This window comes from Balaenoptera borealis, assembly GCF_965194805.1.
Source record: "Balaenoptera borealis genome assembly, chromosome: 4".
Taxonomy (NCBI): Eukaryota; Metazoa; Chordata; class Mammalia; order Artiodactyla; family Balaenopteridae; genus Balaenoptera; species Balaenoptera borealis.
The window spans coordinates 40,152,058-40,174,465 of NC_138861.1; the positions used below are offsets into that span (position 1 = coordinate 40,152,058).

At 39.0% G+C, this 22,408-nt stretch overlaps 1 protein-coding gene across 1 annotated transcript in view; it reads right to left on the reverse strand.

Annotated features, from left to right (window-relative positions):
* The window catches only part of IQCM (IQ motif containing M), a 484,997-nt gene that overhangs the window by 354,185 nt on the left and 108,404 nt on the right, over nt 1–22,408 (reverse strand). Inside the window, exons 4-5 of the mRNA XM_082389028.1 lie at nt 18,600–18,682; nt 16,186–16,453 (exon numbers count right to left, since the gene is read on the reverse strand). Coding sequence (XP_082245154.1) covers nt 16,186–16,453; nt 18,600–18,682 — 351 coding nt within the window. The remainder of the gene's footprint in view (nt 1–16,185; nt 16,454–18,599; nt 18,683–22,408) is intronic.

Sequence of the window (22,408 nt, forward strand, 5' to 3'; positions counted from 1 at the left end):
CTAAAATGGTAATAAGGACACTTTCCGCTCATCCTGGAAGACTACTGATACATCATGAAGCTACTGCCCAAGCTATCCTTAAAATGCCGGCTTAATCAGTACCTCTGTAGTAGAGAGCTATGAAGAAGGGTATTGTATTTTAAAACTTATTTGACCTAAGGACCTACTGTATAGCACAGGGAACTATATTCAATCTTTTTTAATAACTTATAAGGGAAAAGAATCTGAAAAAGAATATATATATGTATGTATATATATATATATATATATATAACTGAATCACTGTGCTATATACCTGAAACTAATGCAACATTGTAAATCAATTATACGTCAATTTTAAAAAGTTATTTGACCTGAAAAATAACTTATCTTGGTATGTTCTGGTACAAATCAACTGAGTAGGTCAAGGTACAAATAAGTGGCCTCATCAGAGGAAACGGAAAGAAGTTTATGAAGACATTGGGTGGCCAAGGCTTGCTAATAGTAATGGTAGCTAGCAAAATTAGCAATATCCACTAGTTGATAAGAGGATTATTTTAGCTAAAGCATATGTTCTTATAAATACAAGAATATGTTTGCTTAATTCAACATGTCTTGCTTTTTTCTGCCTGATCCCTGCCCTCACAAAAAGTTGACTTGTTTGGGTTTGCCTGTCCCATGCAGCCCTCTTCCCCCAAACCACCCTCGTTTATAGACTCTGCTGTGAGGTTGGACCTAAGTGGCCATAATGGTACCTTATCACCATCACTCCTGTCCTGACTGTGGCTTTGGGATCACCTAACCCAACCTAGGCCCATCATGTCCCTCTTCCAGAATCATGAGCACTAAGAAAGCGAGTTAGATGTGTGGAGGGAAATCAAAAGTTCACACTGACTTAGGACTGAGGTGCCCATGTTGGTCTGTGTGTAAGATGAGAAGAAGAGACCCATCTGTGAGGAAAAGCAGAGGAAAGCAGTCCCACCAGGAGAAGCTGCATGAGAGACCTCAGTTCCTGGGGGTTTCAGTTCTTATGAGGCCCCACTGTAGTTTACGTTCTCATTTTTGCATTTAGCCAAGTCTAAAACTTAAAATAAGTTCCCTTCATATGTATATGTATAACTGATTCACTTTGTTATAAAGCAGAAACTAACACACCATTGTAAAGCAATTATACTTCAATAAAGATGTTAAAAAAAAAAAAAAAGAAGGCAGGCACACACAGAAGGAAGATGCCCACGTGAAGATGGAGGATTGGAGTGATGCATCTACAAGCCAACGAATGGCAAAAATTGCCAGTAAACCACCAGAAGCCGGAAGAGGCAAGGAAGGATCCTTCTCGTACTGGTTTTAGAGGGAACATACCTCTGCTAATACCTTGATTTCGGACTTGCTGCTGCCAGAACTATAAGAGAATAAATTTTTGTTGTTCTACGCCACCTAGTTTGTGGTACTTAGTCACAGCAGACCTAGCAGAGAAATACAACTTAAAAACATTTCAAAATGTAATGAGATTGATGGGCTGTGCAGAATGTAAGCTGAGATAGAAAATTACATGTACCAGTTGGCATAAAAAAAAAAAAAAAAAGTTCCCTTTACCTGCTTGGGTCTCTTGTCCTGTGCACTCCACAAATGCATGAGGACAAATGCAGTTGCTGATGAAAAAACTGACTCATAGTGACCTACTTTCATCACCTTCCCTCCATTCTGATAGTCAACTTTTTCTCTGAATTCATTCAGAAACATTTATTGAATATCTGTCAGGCTGAGGTACGGGTTATAAAAAACCAAAAGAAACTATTGTCTGTCCTCAAGGAGCCTTTCATGTTCATGTTCATACCTTAATCCTCTTCAGTACCAGTCACTGCTCCTTGATGAGTCAATTTGAAGCTGCCTACTCTCTAATCCCCACATTCTATTTATTCCCCATCACCAACAATTGTTGACCCCTACCAGGACCTGTAATTCATTGATACCACCACCTCTTCACTCTCCCTCACCAACTTCATATCTTAAGCCAGCTTAAATTCCAAAGTCAATCTTTATGACCACTCTCTCTCATAGACTCCCAACTCCATCACCCCTGCCCGCCGCATTCTGTCATCCTCATTTGAGAAAACACAAAACCTTAGTTGAATCTAAGTCTACACCTATTCTGTGGTATTTGTACACTGAATAATTGATGTGATGGGAGAAACAAAAACATGATTGGTCTCATTTCACATTCATTAATAAGAACCCAAGTGGACCTGAATGTTACCCAGTAATCACAGTACAACTCCTTAGTCCATTCACTCTCCCCTCTCTAGTTCATATTTTCTACTCTCTCTTCAAACTTCCAGCACTGCCCCCTGACCTTACTTGGAGCTGATGTCCTTGCTTTCAATTTCACTGGGAAAACAAAAGCAATCAAAAGAGACTGCCAAAGCTGTCCTCCTGAGAGCATCTGTATCCGTACACTTTGTGTGCCCTCTCATTACTGCAGGTGAAAATCATCCACATTCCAATCTAAAGGCAACCCCTCTTCTTGTACAACAGCTCTCACCCGCTAGCTTTCTCAAGGACATTGCTTTGGCTATTCTCCCCTCTCCTTCCTCTCTTAGTGATTTTCCTCTCTTCTCTTGATTGCCCGCATCAGAAAACAAAAGACCTACTGTCTCTTGATCTCACCTCCCCACAGCAGGCACCCAATTTCTGTGTTCTCCTCTATAACTCCTTGAAGTCGTTCTTCTACTTGTTGTCTAATTTCTCTTCACCCATTCTTTGTAACTGACCTCTCTGTTAAAACAGCAGATGTTGAGGTCATTGCTAAGTTCAATGTCAATTTTCAGTCCTCGCCTTACTTCATCTATAAGCATAATTCAATACAGTTGATCAAACACTCCCTCCTCCTAGAAACACCCTTTTCACCCAGTTTCCAGCACATCTCTGTCCTGTTTTGGGTTTTTCTTTTTTGCTCCTCACTTAATGCTCCTTTCTTAGGCATCATTGCTAGTTTCTCCTCATTTCCCTGACCTCTAAATACTCCACAGCTTAGTCCTTGGGCTCCTCTAACTCATTCCCATGGCATATCATAGAGCCTCTGGGCATTAAACACTAACTGTAAGCTGAGGTATAACAAAGTGACATCTGAGTCTAGTCCTCTGCCAGGAACTCCAAACCCAGACACCAACTTCCTATTCAATATCTCCACCTAGATATTTAATGGACATCTCAGACAGTATAGGACTGAACCTCTCATAAGAATCGAATCTGTCCCTCCCATAGACTCCCCCATCTTGGTAAATGGCAACTCCATCCTCAGTAACTTGGGTCAAAAGCATTTTTGGGATTTGATTTGAAGGTAGAAACTTCAATAGGATTTGCTGATGAATTGCTCATCTTTGATTCTTCTCTGTCTCTCCAATAACATGCAATGACCAACTCATCAGCAAATCCTGCTGAGGTTTCTACCTTCAGAACAAACCCAAACCCTGAACACTTGCCATCACCCTAATCCAAGTCACCATCGCACTGCTTCTATTTTACAGCCACAGCCTCCAGTTGTTCTGCTTCTAACTTTGCCTCTCCATCAGTGGTGAAGTCAGATATTCTGGGGACTAAGACATCAAACTGTGGGGCCAAACTAAAGGAAGTGACTGTCAAAGCAGAAACACAAAACGAGGTGTGAATGTGAATGCTAGAATTAAAGAAGTGGGGTTTTTGTGGTTATCAACACAAACGACAAATTCTAAAAAACTGACAAATAATCACAACATTTCAAAATCCAGAAGAATAACAATATCTTTGTTAACTAACTACCAGATATACCTCTATAATACTCTTTTTCCTACTTTTTTGGCTATATAGTGTTTGGTTACTTCTTCATGCCACAAAAGTTTCATATTTTCCATAAAAAGAATAGAAAGATAATTCACTCTTTCTTCTATCATGGTTGATCAAGCTTTTAAAAATATTCATAGTTGGGATGCATAAAATACATAACTTCACTTCCTCTATCCTCTAGGCTCCGGGGAAGCATTGAGGGATTTTAGAAAAAAAGAGTGTAGGATTTTCATTTTACAAAAAAATAACTCTGGCATAACTTTGTTTAAAGATTAAGTCAGGTTTAGATCAGAGGCAGGGGGACAAGTTAGGGGAACACATTAATAATGTAGGCTCAAAATGACAGAAGAGTTCTCTTCTTACTGGAAATGTGATTATGATCTTAACAAGATTCTTTAGCTTATGTGGACAGCAAAGAAAAAAAAATCCATTTCAAAATTAGTAAAAAGGGAAGTCATTTAAGTTAGCCTCTGCTGATTTCTTTTATATAAACATATATCCATCTCAGAAAGGTATGATCTCAGAAAGACAACTAAGATTCTAATAAGAAATTCAGCCTCAATGTTTAAAGTTAACTTTACTTGATTTACCAATTAGGATGTGATGATCAGATATGTGCCTGAAAAATGTTAAAGTAATACAAATGTTAGGGATTGGGTTCAACCCACTTCCACAAAGCAGGACAGAAATAATTGTGGGTCCCTTGGCTACAACGTATAATACATTGAGAGGAAGGAAATGTTCCATGGCTTACACTTTTTTTAATGTCCCAAAGTGCCTAGCATTGCTAGGAGGAAATTACATGCCACTCAGTAAAAGATTTCATCACCTTAAAACCCACTTCATGGCTGTTCCTTTTCCAAACCCTCCAAAAGGTACGTAAACCTCAGACTCTAGGCAAATCCCACAAGTAGTTAGTAACATAGTGGCCTCTGATGCTAGGAATGTGTTTCGTTGAGGAGCACAGATACGTTTATTCTTTCTCTTAGCTCAGTTATACAAGAGACATGAGAGTACCGCTAGAAAGAATAGTTCAAGGCTTTGGTTGGTGAGTAGAAGGCCTGACTCACCAGCCCGCTTCCTCACTCTGATTAGTCCCTTTGGCGTTTCTCCAGCCTGCCAGCATGGAGCCAGCAAGTAAACTCTCCTCTGCACTGCAAGGCTGAGTTAGAGGACAAGTGCTGCTTTGTGCAGAGGGCAGGAGTGGGAGGTTGCTGCTGGCAAATACTGCCTACGACTGGGAAGGTGAGTTTCATTCTAGGAGAGCATTAACAAGCTACGGGGCTACTTTTCCAGAGCCAAATTCTCTCATCAGCTTTCTCCGTAACAAAATGAACGTTTCAATCTCCATCTGCCCAATTCTTGGGTCTTATTCCTCAATTCAGTTGGCTCCAAACTCAGAAGAGAAAGGGCAGTGTTCCTTATTATAACCCTGGTTATCCACTCCCATCACCAGAAAAAACAAAACAACAACAACAACAAAACAACAACAAAAAACCCTATAATATCTATATTTTTTAAAAGAGAGAAAGGGTAATTCACTGCTGCTAAACTGAAAGTTCCATGAGAGTAGGGCCCATGGTATACAGCACCTGGCTCAAGTAGGAGCTTAATAGAGCTGCTGAATAAATACATGAATGAGGAAATGCAAGTCGAAACAATTAGCCCATTGATCACACTTCAGTACTCATTATAACAAGGAAAAAAAAAATTAAGTGACGTCTAGAATTGAAACCTAGTTTTGGAAGTACACTATTATAGTTTTCTCTGCCCATCGTAACAAATTACCCAAAACTGGGTGGCTTAAAATGAAAGAAGTTTATTCTCTCTCAGTTTTGGAGGCCAGAAGTCCAAAATCAAGGTGCCAGCAGGCCTGTACACCTTCAGAGGCTCTATAGACAAATCTGTTCCTGCCTCTTCCAGCTTCTGGTGGCTGCCCACAATCCTTGGCTTGTGGACACATCATTCCCATCCTGCCTCCATGGTTACACTGTCTCCTCTTCTGTGTGTCTGTAATCTCCATCTGGCTTTCTCTTATAAAGATACTTGTGATGGCATTTAGGGCCCACTAAAATAACCTAGCTAATCGCTTTAATTCAAGATCTTTAACCTAATCATATCTGCAAAGACACTTTTCCCAAAGAAGGTAACAGTTACCGGTTTTAGGAATTAGGAACTGATATCTTTGGGTGGTCATTATTCAGCCTACTACACACACTTTAAGTGTAATTTTTTCAACAATGACTAAAGGAGGAAGGTGCTTCCATCAGACAACCACTGAAAACCACCAGAAAACCAAGTTAGGTTAAAGAAATAGAAGAAACAAATGAGTGAGAAAGCTGGGATCTGAATCTAGGGCATTGAACTCCTACGTTCCAGGGAGCCACTAAACTATGCTGCTTTATCAAAAGGGGAAAATTCACAAATTCATACAAACTGAAAAATCCAGGTAACATTTGTCTTCAGCAAAGCTTGGGCTAGAGGCTCCAACAGTGTCATCAGCACTTGATTTCTCTGCATCATTCAGCTCCCTCTCCCATGTCGATTTTATTCTAGAATTCCCTGATGTGTTCTCTGGTACCTCTGAGCTCACAACATCCTTGCTGGTTTAAACCCAATCACTCCACCCATCGCTGTGGCCAGGAGAATGAACTCTTCTCACGGACTGTGCCTGAATCACATGCCAACCCTGGAGCTAGGGGGTGGGGTGACAGCCCTGCCCAAACTGCACAAACTCATAGTGGGAGGAGCATTTCTCCAAAGTCAAATCAGAGTGCTGCTACCAGAGGTCAGGTTAAAGGATGCTGAGAGGCCGACCAAAAATAACAAATGTCCACTGAAGAAGGTTTTCACTACAAATAGGAAACCATTTCTAGGAAGCAACTTGCTCTCATGTCACCTCCTCAGAGAAGTTGGTATTATTTACTTGTACATAAGCTTACGCACAAATGACCTAGGAAGGACCCTTGCCCACTGGAAAGTATGTCACTAGCCTCCTAACTCTTCTCTGCCTGTGTTCCTTGTCAAATGCAAAGCATGGAACAAATGTACTTAATCAGAAAATCTCTGCAAGTCACTAATCTAGTCTAAGATTTCTGTTCTCTGTAAGCAGTCCTCGGGGCTAGTAAGAGAATTAGTAGAAGGTAGATGGTAAAAAGAATGCCTTTCTATTGTCTCTAAATCCTTTATAATGTTTTAATAATTTTCATATTTAAGATGCTATTAATTTATTAAAAGTTATGAATTTTGTGGCTACTTCAGTGTGGTAAACCATGTTACTACAGAGGCACGGAGTCTCCTGTCTTACTTTGAGTCTCCATCCTGCATCTTTCTATTTCAGAGCTCACAAGGTCAGTACAAAAAGAGAAAAAGCATAAATTAGAACGGACTATGTTCAAGACACTGGCTGCTCAGATATATAATTCTTTTCAGTTGCTAATTTTAAGAATTCTGTTGAGGTTCTTTCTTCAATACTATAGACAAGCAAAAGAAAATTCCTGACAAGAAATGGGAACATAGATATCTAAAGCAGAAAGAAACTAAAAGAAGCAGAGAAGCACTTGCAAAATTCTGTGTGATGATCTCTAAAGACATTATCCCAAATTTATTCCCTCATTTAGAAATCCCTCAATTAGAGTCTGTTTTCATACATGGAGGAAGATAAATATATTTCAAGTTTCAAAGCTTCAAAAATCAAATTATTTTGTAATATCTAATTCAATTTTCTTTTCCACTTCATTAAAAAAAATCTCTAGCTTCCACGTTTCTTATAAATTGTTACGGAAGCTGGTCTTAAGTTCCTCCAAATAATTTTGTGAGAATGAGTAAAAAAATAGTATTAATATATTTGTAAATACCCTAGTATACTTAAAGTCATCAAACTATAAAATAAAAGACTTTATAAACATTGTTAATCTTAAAGCATGAACATTCTTTATCTTAAAGCATTGTTAAAATTCATTATGCCTTCATTTTATATTTAAAGGAATAGATTTGTGATTTGGAGCACACACACATACTCCTTTCCAAATTGGCTAGGGAACAATCCAACATCCCCTAAATATATTTGCTTGACCTGAATATCACGACACCTTACTGAGATTAACTAAAATCTGTTTTCAAATTTAAACGACTCTAATTAGACCTAAGTATTTTTTTGTTCCCAAGGAAATGCATATGTAGATGAATACTATATAATACATGGTAACTATAAACTAATATTTAATGTATATTTAAAAAAATTGAGTTTTACATGTGATTTCTAATTATCAAGACCCATAAGTTGCTGGCAGCATGAAAATAGAAACTGGTTAAACAGTACTGTAGAATAGCTATAAACTCAGAAAGGAAATCATTTCATATTTTTTTATTTTGCTCTATTAAGAAAAATATGGGCATGTATTACATGCAAGCACAGGGAACATATTTACTAAAGATATTTGATATTATAATTGTTATAGTGTATTTTTAAAGTTGATATCCTTGGATTAAATTCAAGGAGTGTTTGGCCTGTCCTCACATAAGATGTTCAGCTTATCGAAGGTAACGCAACCAAATTTGTCAATGCAGCATGAGCAAAAGGCACATGTACCCCACACACAGGACTCACTTTTCTTTCTAATCTCACAAACTTTAATCAAGTTCTGGAATTAATGTGACTGATATCTTAGATCATGCATCCATTCACACTAAAGTGAATATTGGAAATATGTTTAAAAAATAGATCCAAGTTACAGACTTAATATACACTTTTTGAGATAAGAACCTGGAGAAATGAATTGCAATTTTAATTTAAATATCAACTCTGAGATCAGCGCTTCACAGCTGTCTGGTGGGACACATGCAAACTTTCCTAGTAAAATGTCTCTGACTTCAGCAGAGCCTGTAATAGGATTGTCCGGAGGACCACTGTCCTCCTTGTGTTCCTCGTGCTCCTCATCAATCCTTCACTCCTTTCTCCCACGCCCCACCCCGCAAAACCTTGGCCTCGTGATTACAAACTACTAAAGAGAACAACCCCCCAAAAGAAAAGCCCCGCCACCTTTCCGGCCTGGCTGGTGACCTAGGCGGTACAGTGGTTATGGCGTTTGGTCGTTGTTCTACATTTAAGAGGAGCTACATGCGACCGGACGGTTTCCTGCAGTCTTTCCAGGACTCCAGGAGCGGAACCCCGGCAACTTCTGGAAGGACCGAGGCCCAGGTCGCGTTAATTGCACTTGTTGGGTGTTGGTGTCGGGTGGCGGCCCCCCTCCCCCTGCGAGCGCCCCAGACACCCAGAGGTACTCAGAGCCGGTGTGGTCCAGTCAGGCAGGGCTGCCACGACGAAGGGCCACTGAGGATGCTGTGCGCGGGCGGGGGAGACGCCGAAGCTCCCCAAGCTTCTTAGGGGAGACGGTGCTGGGATTTGGTCCCGGAGACAGACCATCATTAAGATGGGATTACTCACCTTTTCTAAGAGACCCTGAGAACTAGTCTTCTCACTCTCTTTGCTGTTTACCTTAATCTCCACAGACCCTCAATATTTCCTCCTTCCTTGAATCACCTCCAAAACTCTTCACTGTGCCCTAAGAAACATCAGGTCTCTCATCAGCTAGCTAAATTGATACTCTAGCTATGTCTCTATATGTTCCCCCATCTTCTGGTTCTTATTTTCCTAAGGGCATAGCTTCTTCAGCAGCTCTCAAGGGGGTACACCCTTTCCATACTCTAAGGATAAAGTCAACTTCTTCCTTGATCTTTATGGACACTTCCCAATAATTTCTCTTTTCTCTTAAAAAAGGGGGGGGGGTGGGTTTTATTTTTCACAGCAAACTATCTTTTCATAGTCCACTAACTTTCACTCTTTCCCATATTTTGTCTCACCCTTCTCCTCACTCCTCAGAACTCCAATACTTCCCATCCCATCCTCAAGTGAAGACCTCACTTCTAAATTCGCTGAAAAATAGAAGCAACCGCACCACCTAATCTACCAAAAGGCCTGTGTCTGTGCCCATGACCCTGCCTTCCTCTGACAATGGATGAGCTCCTTCTTTGCTCCTCCTAAGGCCTTCCTCCTCCTTGATTGAAACATGAGTAACATATTTCACACTTTCCTGATTTCCCTCCTAGCTGCTCTTTTCCACTTCCTTTGCTGGGTACTCCTCTTCTTGCTCCCTAAATATTGGAAACCCCCAAGGACTTAGTCCTTGGATTTTTTTCTCTACATACATTTACTTCTTAGGTGATCTAATCTAAGTCTGTGATTGTAAATAAAATCTATACCTCTGCTGTCCGATAGAGTAGCCACTCATCAACTGTAGCTATTGAGCATTTGAAATGTGGCTAGTCCAATTTCTACCATATACACTGGATTTTGGAGACTTAAGATGAAAATAATGTAAAATATCTCCTTAATAATTTTTATACTAATTATTAAAATGATAATATTTTAGATATATTAGATTAAATAAATCTATTATTAAAATTAATTTTACCACCTTTTTTTTTTTACTTTTTTATGTGGCCACTAGGAAATTTTCAGTTACAACTTTTGTAGCTCTCATTTCTATTGAACATATTTCTATTGGACATTGATCTCTACGTTAATGACTCTAACCTTTTCTATATGTCCCCACTTACATAACAGACTACCTATTAGACATTTTCATTTATATATGTATGTATTGATAAAAAGAACCTCAACATAATGTGTCTAAATCTCAACTCTGGGTTTCTGCCTATTCCAAAACTGCATCTCTCTCTATCTCTCTCTCTCCCCAATCTCAGGAAATGGCAATTCTTATCTTCCAGTTCATAAGGCCTAAAGCCTAAGAATCACCCTTCCTTGACCTTCCTTTCCCTCACACTCCACCCCCAATCTTTCAGCAAGTACTGACAACTTGCCACCAAAACATTTTTAAGGGAGTATTTTAAGGACTTGAGCTTAGGGAACAGGAATGAACAATGAGGGAAAAAAATAAAACAAGAAAGAAGTGAGAAATAATGTAAGAATCCTTTTTGAGCTGACCACCACCACAAGAAACTGGTTGCTTAACTATTTGGGACCTTCTGAGAAGCTTTATAGAATGTAACTGAGACCTTTCCATCCAGGGGAAGAAAGGAGGAAACATTTATCCATCAGCCCTCACCCTCCCTTACTGGGCTGCTCATGTGTCAGAGCTGAGCCCATTCCTATGGGTGCCCCAAGCCAGGAAGGAGCTGGGGAAGCCTGGAGTAGGAACCTCACCACAGCAGGGGCAGGAATAGGAAGTGACCCGAGAGGATCTCAAGTTGTATGGACGGTGTTTGCCAAAATGCTCCAGAGAGCAGACTGTGAGCATCTCTTCCCAACTCCAGTGGTCAGTGATGTCACATCGGTAGCTTGAAATCGGCTACGTGAGAGTATTTACACTATGGAAATCGGCAAAAACTGCAGATCAGGCTTGCTCCCTCCTCCCACCACAGCCAGTTGTTGAACATGTCCTAGAGCATCACTGACAACAAGGTTCTGCCTTTCAGACACCTGCAGCTGACCTCTCTTCAGCTCCTCAGAACTGCAGCCACATCTGTTTTTTTGCACTTCTTTGAAAGCACGTCTGTGCTTCCCTCACTTGGGCCATTGCAAATAGTTTTCCCACGGCCTAGAACTCCAAGCAGGAATTACTCCTCATCTAAGAAATTCTTTCTGATTTCTCACATCTTAGCTCAAATGACACTTCCTCTAGGAAACCTTTGCTGACCCCCAGACCAGGTCCAATTCATGTGTCCTATACTCTCAATCTGTATATAAGTGATGATTTAATTAATATCTGTTTCTTCAGTTAGACTACAAGTTCCATGAGGGATCAAGTCATGACCATTTTTTCTCACTCACCAAGTTTTGTATATTTACTCAATGTCCGAACAAAAGTTTTTCAATCAACAGATATTAAAAGCACTTTACCACTCTCCCATGAGTGAAACTGCAATTGTTTTAACAGTGCTGAAAAAGAGTCTTCATACTTGAAAACGTGGGGAGCCACGCCGAGAGCACCACACAAGACGTTTTTATGGATGTGCATCATTTTCAGCTATAATCCACCGAGCCAAATCTCAGTCATATAGCTCCTCCTAACTACAAGGGACATGAGAAATGTATTTTAGCCAAGTACCCAGGAAGAAAAGGATATAATAAGTTTGATGAGCATATAGCCAGTCTCTGCCACAGTCTGCCCTTTTGGACATCAAATATCCATTCTTATACTCTGACACGACAGAAAGGAGACAACCCAAAGTTCCATCAAGGCACTACATCCAGCTCAGAGCCCAGGATCTCTGGCTGTTTGTAATCTTTTCCATCAGGCTCAGATGTGGCTCCTTCTGGTCTAATAATAATGTGCACCAAATTCATAAATTATTTCCACCTTTCTCCAAAAGCACACAACAGCCAGTAGTGGAGCAGGTATAGGATAACCTCAGTAAAAACGCCACTAGTGAAAGGGGAAATGAGAAGATGCATAGCAATCACTAGGCCAAAGAAGTTATGGAATCCTGCTGGGGAGGCACTGAGAAGCCCCCTACGCTGGAGGTGGGGAAATTCTCTGAGTAGACAAGGATTCTGTTCTGAGCGGCACTCCCTTGTTCACTTTTTTATTGGCCCCGGGTCAACTCTGGAAAGATTTTTCCTTGCACCTTGGCCACATCTTGTTATTATCCTACTTGGAGACTGTATAGCCTTTGTGATACACTTCCAGACAAAGCCAGGTTATTTTACTTTTGAACATTCAATTAAATCAAGGTTCATGGTTTCTTTGGCAACGAAATTCTCTGAAATACTTGGTAGACGTTTTAATCTATTTTCTTCCAATTCTACATGCCAATAACCACATTCAAAGTTCTTTTTTTATACATAGCTTTAAAATATCCTTTGTATCCTCACTTCTTTACCCCCTGCCTTAGTCTCTCAACAGTAAGTGCCTTTAGGTCATCTGAAACAATGAGCTGGGTTGGGAAAAACATACCCTTAATCTGATTTTTGCTACAATGATAAGTCTTAGTAGATATTTGCTCAAAACCAAGGACCCAAATTCTTGGTACCTCTCTATGCTCTTTCATTTCTGATTGCAAACCAGCCAATACTTTTTTTACTTCATCTCTTTTTTTAATAAAAACTTCCCAAAGGCAGCCCAAACCACCAACATATTTTAATAATGCTGTTTTCCAACTTCTTCACCTAGAGCTACAAAGCTCAGTAGATACATGGTTTAGATTCCAGTTTATTGCATACATAAGAAGCATCTCCAACCCTTTAATTTGCTATATCTGCTTCCATGCTGTCATTCAGTACCACTAAGCCAATGAATCCCACAGCCCTTCTCTGTTACGTTCCACCTTATTGTTGACCTAATCTAGATAACTGTACTTCTCAAATATCTCTAAAATCTCTCCCCTCAGTTCTATCCCCAGTGCCACTGCCTTAATTCAAGTCATCCTTTCTCATGGGAGTTACTGTCTCCTCACTGGTCTCTGTGCCTCCAAAATTCATCATACCTCATCTCTGCTGCCAGTATATGTTCTAAAATGCAAATGTGACCACTGCAACTTTTCTTTAAAACATCTGGATTACTTTTAGGTGAAAATTCAATGTTCTTCTAGTCTCATCTCTAATTATTCCCCAATCCTCATGTCAGTTATGTAAAATTATTTCAGTTCCCTCAAGTACACTATAATTACTTTCTCAGATATTCATTGTCATGTAGACACAAGACGCTCTGACTAGATAGGACTTTTCTTCCTTCTTGAGTTAACACTTATCCTTCAAAATTTACCAGACTTTAAATCTCCTGGGAATCCATCCCTATTCCTAAATCTGAATCAGGTATCTTTCCAATTGATTTCAAAGCAGTAGAGCTTGTTTTTATTATAGTCGGTCACACTGTGCTATAATCATCTATTTATCCTCCTTCATCCAACCACACACAAATTATATATAGCAAATTTCAACTTCCTGAGGGCAAGTAGCATATCTTTTATCTCTATATATCTCACCTAGTAAATAAATATTGGTTGAACAAATGCATGAACCCCACAGTTTCAGTACGGCAGCGACCCACAACATAAATCTTGAACCTTCACCTATCTCTCTCTTAAGTGTCAGACCTCCATTTCCAACTTCCTAATGGTTATCTCCATATGCATGTCCACTTAATAGGTCTAAAACTGAATTTGTTATCTTTTACATCCCTTTCTTCACCTGCCCTAAATCTGCTTCTCCCTCTGAATTCCTAACTCAGCTTAATGATGTCTGTTGAGCTTTCCAGTCTAGAAACCTGAATATCTTTCTTTAGGAATTCTTTGGTCAAACAAATTGGTGATAGCCAGGTTAAAAAACATTAAACAGATTTCTTTTCTGTAGTATTTCTTAGAGTTTTCAATATATTAATGCTCAATATGAATCTCCAAGAAGTAAATGCATTTTTTCAAACTCATCTAACCAAGAACACTTATGTCAAGGTGAATCACTCAGGACTAGTGTTCTGAAAACTACACTTTGAGAAATGCTGCTGGAACATCCCTCCTCCACACTTTATGCTTCACTACTGCCCTACTTTAGGCCCCTGCCATTCCTTACATGGACCATCTCTTTTCTGGGCAGCTTCCTTTCTTATCTCTCTGCCACCATTCTCTCCACAGCCTCTACTACCAGTTTTTTTCTAAACAGAAAGAATTGGTCATACCTCATCCCCATCATCACTGGCTCTCCATTACACATAGGGTCAACTCCTAGGTCTGCTATTATAGTCACATCAAAACCTAGCCTCACCCCTCTCCCCAACTTCATTTCTTACTGTATCTCTCCTTTCCCAAAACATATCACTTTCTTTTGTCCTTCAGAGCTTTAATATTTTTCTCCCACTGTTCAAAATGGCCTTTCCTGTTACCACCAACCTTTAACAAACTTCTCCTTAAAACCCATTTCTAATGAGATCTCGTCTGAGAAAGTTTCATTCTGGCATCTGGTTGGTTACTCCTCAGTGTTTCCATAATGCTTTGTACTGACTCTAGTACAGCAGTTGTCACACTATATGATAAGAAATTACCCAAGTATTTATCCCCACCATTACTCTCTGAGCCTTTTAAGCTTTGTTTCTCCAACTCCTAACATACTGCCTGGCACAGAGCAGGCACTCATTGAATGAAAAAATTCAAATTAATGAATAACATAATAAGCAATAACAAAAGAGGGAAAACACAGATGAAGTTATGAAAGCTTATAACTAGAAATGTACTTTAAGAGGTCATTGCAGCTCTATTTACAATAGCCAGGACATGGAAGCAACCTAAGTGTCCATCATCGGATGAATGGATAAAGAAGATGTGGCACATATATACAATGGAATATTACTCAGCCATAAAAAGAAACGAAATGGAGGTATTTGTAGTGAGGTGGATGGCGTTAGAGTCTGTCATACAGAGTGAAGTAAGTCAGAAAGAGAAAAACAAATACAGTAGGCTAACACATATATATGGAATCTAAGGAAAAAAAAAAAAGGTCATGAAGAACCTAGTGGCAAGACGGGAATAAAGACACAGACCTACTAGAGAATGGACTTGAGGATACGGGGAGGGGGAGGGGGAAGATGTGACAGGGTGAGAGAGTGGCATGGACCTATATACACTACCAAATGTAAAATAGATAGCTAGTGGGAAGCAGCCGCATAGCACAGGGAGATCAGCTCAGTGCTTTGTGACCACCTAGAGGGGTGGGATAGGGAGGGTGGGAGGGAGGGAGATGCAAGAGGGAAGAGATATGGGAACATATGTATATGTATAACTGATTCACTTTGTTATAAAGCAGAAACTAACACACCATTGTAAAGCAATTATACTCCAATAAAGATGTTTAAAAAAAAAAAAAAAAAGGTCATTCCAGCCAGGAAAACCAGTTAGTCTCAGAAAACAGTATAACTTTGCTTAAATAGACCTCCAGGTTCCACCTTACCAAGTTCCTGAAAGAGAATAAACCTTTATCACAATTGGTCTTAAAGGAAACTCTATAGCTCCCAAAAATCCCTTTAGGGTTTGGGGGGACACACTCATGAATAGCTTGCCTACCCTACCTACCCTGCTCAACAACAGAATCCAGAGCCATGAGCCTCTGCACGCTCTAGGAACAGTGTCTGTTGGAAGAAGTGGCTAATCCGTTTTGTTCCCCTGCATTCCTCTCTCCCATTAGGATGCCCTCTTCTCAATTTCTGGTGGCTCCCAGAGGTTAGCAGCTCTTTTAATCATGCCTCCCTACCTTTCACTGCTAACATTTAAAGTGTAGGATCTTGTTTGAACAAGGAAATTCCATTACAAGCACACCATAAGCAAACAGTTTTGCCTGCTGGCTTGCTAAATGTCTTTGCTCCACCAAAAACTTACCTTTCACAGTTAGATCTATAGACCCCTTGTATTTTTTTTTTACATTGAAAATGTGTGGCTCCTTGAAAGAAGTTCGTGATGGGGCCTCCTCAGAATGTCCACTTTTGGAACAGTCTTTGGGAAAACAAATCATTTTGTACGCTGCCTGAAGTTCTCGGACCATATCAAGTGTTTCCTTTTTTTTGATCTCCAAAGGTATGAATTTGCTAGATTTCGGTTTCTGATGTTTATTTCTAAAGACATTTATAGAAGTACCTGGAACTTTATTCTATGAACAAAACAAAAATAAATTTAATAAAATTTTATTTTAATATTAACTGTATAAAAAATTATGTAATAAATTTTGTTAATAAATTCATAAAATTATACCCACTAAATATATTTTACAAAGTACCTTACTGTATAAGATTTACTTAAAGCACATGACAATAATCAGATAAAGTAGATGTTATCCTTTATAGTTCTCCAAAAGCCCTTAACAAGCATGAGGGTTACATTCAACTTAAATATATGAATTTCAAAATAGTAATTTTTTCCTCAAATGTGATATTTTCTAATACAGCTTTAAAGTCCATTTTAAAATAGAGGTTTTCAAATAGACATATAAGAATTTATTTTCAACCATCTTTGGAGAATCTTCAAATGTCAAAAAAATGCTAACGCCCCCAAAACTCTCTGTTGAACCAGAAACAACTGCTCATACATGGAGGTAGAGTCTCAAAAAAAGCATATTACTAATTGGATATGTATTTTAGATCCTTTCAATCACTTAATTGCTTATTAATTTTGACTACTTTGAGCAATAGAAAAATAATACAGTCCCAGGTCTCTGACGGGCAATTATCCAAACAATTATAATTGTTCTAGTCTAGTAATTCTCTGGCCCACAGTTAGAGCTACAGCTCTCCTCCTCCCCACAAGAAAAGATTTAGACAAATTCAAGCTGTTGCCAACTCAAGATGACAATAAGGGGTCTTCCCTGGTGGTCCAGTGGTAAAGAATCCGCCTTCCAGTGCAGAGGACACGGGTTCAATCCCTGGTTGGGGAACTAAGATCCCACATGCTGTGGGGCAACTAAGCCCATGCCCCACAACTACTGAACCCGCGCCTCAACTAGAGAGCCTGCGGGCTGCAAACTACAGAGCCCATGCGCCCTGGAGCCTGCACGCCACAACTAGAGAAGAGAAAACCCGCGCGCCACAGCAAGAGAGAAGCCCGCACACTACAAGGAAAGATCCCCCATGCCGCGACTAAGACCTGACACGGCCAAAAAAAAAAAAAAAAGAAGATGCCAATAAGGAGGTTTTAGTACACTAGTATTACATTTTACCAAGCAACCAAAGGTAGAATGTTATGCTGTTATTATTAGATAAAATTCTAAAAATAGGTCAAGGTTCTAAGGCAAAGCTACCTAACTGTGAAGACAGTAAAGTTTTCATCTCACATGCCTACTAGTGAAATCAAATACTTTTAATTGATTAGAGGCAAAAATTAGTTAAGCAATGTTAACAGCGTTGATTACAAGATGAAAACCACCTATGGTCAATCAGCCTAGAGGACCATTCAAAAGAAACACATGTAAAAATTATAATCCTCTTCCCCCTCACAGTAAGCATGGAAAAATACTTAAAATCTTTATTTAAAATTCTGTTTTTTTTTTTTTGAAGTATTCAAAATGGAGACGAACAGTGTGGCACACAGTAAACCATCCTAAGTCCCCTGCCCTCACCTGTCTCCCCAAAGGCCCATTGTCACAATGGCAGCTGCTCCCCAAATTACCCATCTCCTCTGTAGATGCTCTCCTCCAAAATTTCACCCTGTACCCACCCTCCTGCTTCTTTGCCACCCCTTTCCCTTTCATTCCTTCTCACCTTCCAAATCCATGCCATTAAGCAATTATTTATTGAGCCAGACACAAGGCTTACTGCTAGAGATGCAACATTCAAAAAAAGACAGTTACTGCCCTCAAGGAGCTATTAGACTGGTAAACAGTCCTAATACAAAGTGATGTGGGAGAAGATACAGGTAAGCAGGTCATGCAGGTGGCATAAGAGAGACGCATCTCACAGTATATTTTCTAGTTTAGCTTTGCCTAACAGTGTTTGGAGAGGGATATTTACTTGAGATATTTAATCCAAAAACTTGTTATAATTCATCAACAGGAAACATTAAAAATTAAATTAAATGTGCAAACTTAAAATATATGTAATTAAATAAGCTGTAGAGCTGAAAAATCTTTTTAAATTTTTAAATGCAATCTGAAATCAATTTTTATAGCTAGTAAGGATTTCATTTTCTCTTCTATTCAAAATCTATTAGGGTTCATGCAATCATTTGGATCAATTATTGTAGTATACGAAAATTGCTATTAGTTTCCTGAAAAATACAGTGTTAGATAAATGCAAAGCACTAACCTCATTTATTTTCTTATAGTGTTGGGCAATGAGAGTTTTTGCTTCTTGAGAAAAATCTTGCTTGGGAATCTCTAATATACGACCTAAAATAGAAACAGAGAAATAGTTTATTTTTTTTAATGTAGTTAATGTATTTTCTTAACCAAAAATGGCAAAACTATGAAATTGAAATTTGGAGAGTTACGAATTTGCAGGATGTTATAAAAAGAAAATTTTATAAGTGGATGTTTTAAGTGAATGCAAAAGAAGTTAATGTAATGTTCCTTTAATGTAATATTTTACTTTAAAAAAAACATTAGCTTACAATGGTCAGAGTGTTAAGTAGATTATCCTAAATTATTAAAGTCCAGGGAGACCAAAGAAAACACACAAAATTGATATCTCCTTTAGTTCTGAAAGTTCTTTAAATACAGAAGACACAACATGATTTGGACACAAAAATTATTAGTAAGTCTATCCGTGTTTTCTATACCTGATGACTAATTAATATGGCTGTACATTTCTTCAAGAATATTTACCTTACAACTTGATAAAATTATAACTGCATAATAAACTCAAAAGGCTTATTAAGTAGGAATAGCATTGAAATAAAAATACACGTACCTACAAGTGGATAACACCATAATGATAACTCGACTCTCATCTGTATTTTCCTAAGATTCTTATTCATTTTACCCAGATCTATGTATAGAATTCTATAGCGTGTACATAGAATACATCATCTTCATTTAGTCTCGTCTAAGATTTCCTCCTTATATATTTCCTTTATTATTAGCTGATTCTGACGTTTTTAAGTTTCTTGGCTTTCTCCTCCTAACATGGACTCAGTAAAATTTAAATATATTACTTATCAAATTAGCTTTTCAGTTGGCCTGTATGCTCCCCATTTCTTTAATTACACCTCCTTTAGTACCCTTGGAATCAAGATTTTCTCTCTCTTCTTTTCACCTACTCAAATTTTAAGCCATTAAAAACTCCATCTTCATGCAAATCAAAACCACAATAAGATACTACCTTAGTCTGTTTGGGTTGGTATAACAAAATACCACAGACTGGGTAGGTTATAAACAACAAAAATTTATTTATCTCAGTTCTGGAGGCTGGAAGTCCAGTATCAAGGTGGCAGCATGGTCGGGTGAGGGTCCTCTTCCTGGTCGTAGATGTCTAGCTGTATCCTCACATGGTGGAGGGGAGTAGGAAGGTATGTGGGGCCTCTTTTACACCAGAACTAATCCCATTCATGAGGGTTCCACCCTCATGACCTGATCACCTTCCAAAGGCCTCAACCCCTAATACCATCATCACATTGGGCATTAGGATTTCAACATATGAATTTTAGGGGGACACAAACATTCAGACTACAGCAGATACCATCACATGCCCACCAGAATGGCTAAAATTAAAAAGACTGAAAACAGCCAATGTTGGTGAGACAGTGGAGCTACTGGAACCCTCATGTGTCATTGGTGGAAATATAAAATAGGATAATCAGTTTGGAAAAGCTATGGCAATTTCTTATAAAACCTAATATACACCTTCTCTGTGACTGAGCAATCCCACTCCTAGGTTTTTACCAAAGACAATGAAACATTATACTTACAAAAGACTTGTACAAGAATGCTCACAGCAGGTATATTCATAATAACTCCAAAGTGGAAAGAGCTCAGATGGGTATCAACAAGAGAACAGTAAACAAACTGTGATATCCTCATACAATGAAATACTACTCAGCAACAAAAAAGAATCAAACTACTGACATACACAACAACATGAATGAATCTCAAAAACAGTATGTCAAGTAAGCATCCTTACACAGAAAAGCAAATACTGTATGGTTCCACTTATGTTCTAGTGTAAATAAAGCTAATATATAGGAGAAAAAAAGCCAGAACAGTGATCTTCATGGACTGACTGAGAAGGGACATGAAGGAAATTTCTGGGGGAGATGACAATGTTCTATGTCTTGATACACAGTAGATTACACAGGTACATTACCATAACTCAATGAATATACACCTAAGATTTCTGCACTTCATTGTAGTACATTGTACATCAAAAAAGAAAAAAACTATAAACAAATATTGAATTCTGACTAATGATATGTATGTTGATTGATGGATGAATATGTGATAAATCAAATTCAGTAAAATATTAATGGTGAGCACTGGGTTGTAGATCTTTGGGTGTTGATTCAAAATTCTTTCAAGCTTGCTATATGTTTGAAAATTCATAATGAAACACTGAGGCAAACTCTTCATTCCTTCATAAAATTTCCCCTTGTTTTTCACCATGTAGACTAGTGGGCAACAGACCACTGTTACTTTGGGGCAATGACATCCTGAGGACTGAACCTGGGGGAGACCCTAGCAATGAATGGAACGACTGGGCTCTAACCCACCTTAAAAGTGCTGGGTTAGGAAAGAAAGCATCTACTAAGCTGTCCCATCATTGGGATGAGATTGTCACTCTGTAGTTATTCTAGAAAGAGCATCTCCCCTTGCTCTCTTTCTTCTCCCTTCCTTCCACTTGTACCTATGGACAGTGCTGTAAAGTCATTACCAAACTCGAATCTCCCTGTTCTCCCACATTTGCCACTGTATCTGCCCACATTCAGGGTTGTCTACATATTTCTAAGGACAATGATTGATGGATTTTTTTTCTTATTTCCATAAGTAGTTGTCAAGACTTCACACACACGCTTCTGAAAAAGTGTACATATTCTTTGAATAGATCAGAGCACAAAACCACATGTGAATCATAAAATGGTTCATACAAAGTTTACCATTCAAAGCCATAAGATGCACTGTCCTCACATGGAAGAGACAGGATTCAGGGATGTAAACTGTCTCTTTCACCAAGTTTCAACTAAAATCTACATCTACTTTGAGGGGGCTTCTAATCAGACCACTTAGCTCCCAGAGGAAAGGCAGTGAGGTATTCCAAGGTGTGGCTCCACACACTGTCCTCTTTTTTGCTCCTCTCATGACAATCTTCCCTCCTTTAATTCTCTTCTTCTGACTAATCAAACCTCCCTTACAATTACTTATAATTACAATATTGTCATGTGTCATACACATGACAAACAATATCATTTATTAATATACGAAATTATTAAGTCATTAGGTTTTGGTGAAAATGTACCTTCACAAAAGCCATTGCATCTTCATTCCAAACAAGACCTTAGAGATAATCTAGTCTTCATTTGCAGGAAAAGCTCTGAGACACAGGGAGCCCAAGTGCCTTCTAAAGTCAGCTGGGCTGGGAACCCACAAGGTGCTGGTCTTCTGAGTTGCTTGCTGTTTTTTGTTTTTTGTTTTTAACACATCTGCCGCTTTTCCTAATGTCATGCACTCCTTGTGAGTTCTGGAGACTCCTTTGAGGTTTGGTTGGTCACCCTAGTGGAGTACTCCTATTTCACTGACATTTTCTACTGCAGACTGAATATATGCGTCTGCCCAAAATTCATATGTTGAAACCTAATGCCCAATGTGATGGTATTAAGAGGTGGGGCCTTTGGTATGTGATTAGGCCATGAGGGTGGAGCCTCATGATTGAGATTAGTGCCCTTATAAAAGAGACCCCAGAGAGCCAGATAGTCCCTTCTACCATGTGAGCCTATTAGTGAGGAGGCAGGCCTTCACCAGTCAACAAATCTGCTGATGCCCTGATCTTGGACTTCCCAGCCTCCAGAACTATGAGAAATAAATATCTGTTGTTTATAAGCCACCCACATTATGACATTTTGTTATGGCACCCTGAATGGACTGACACCTTCATTTCAAGCCAGCAATCCTTTGCCCCATTATAAT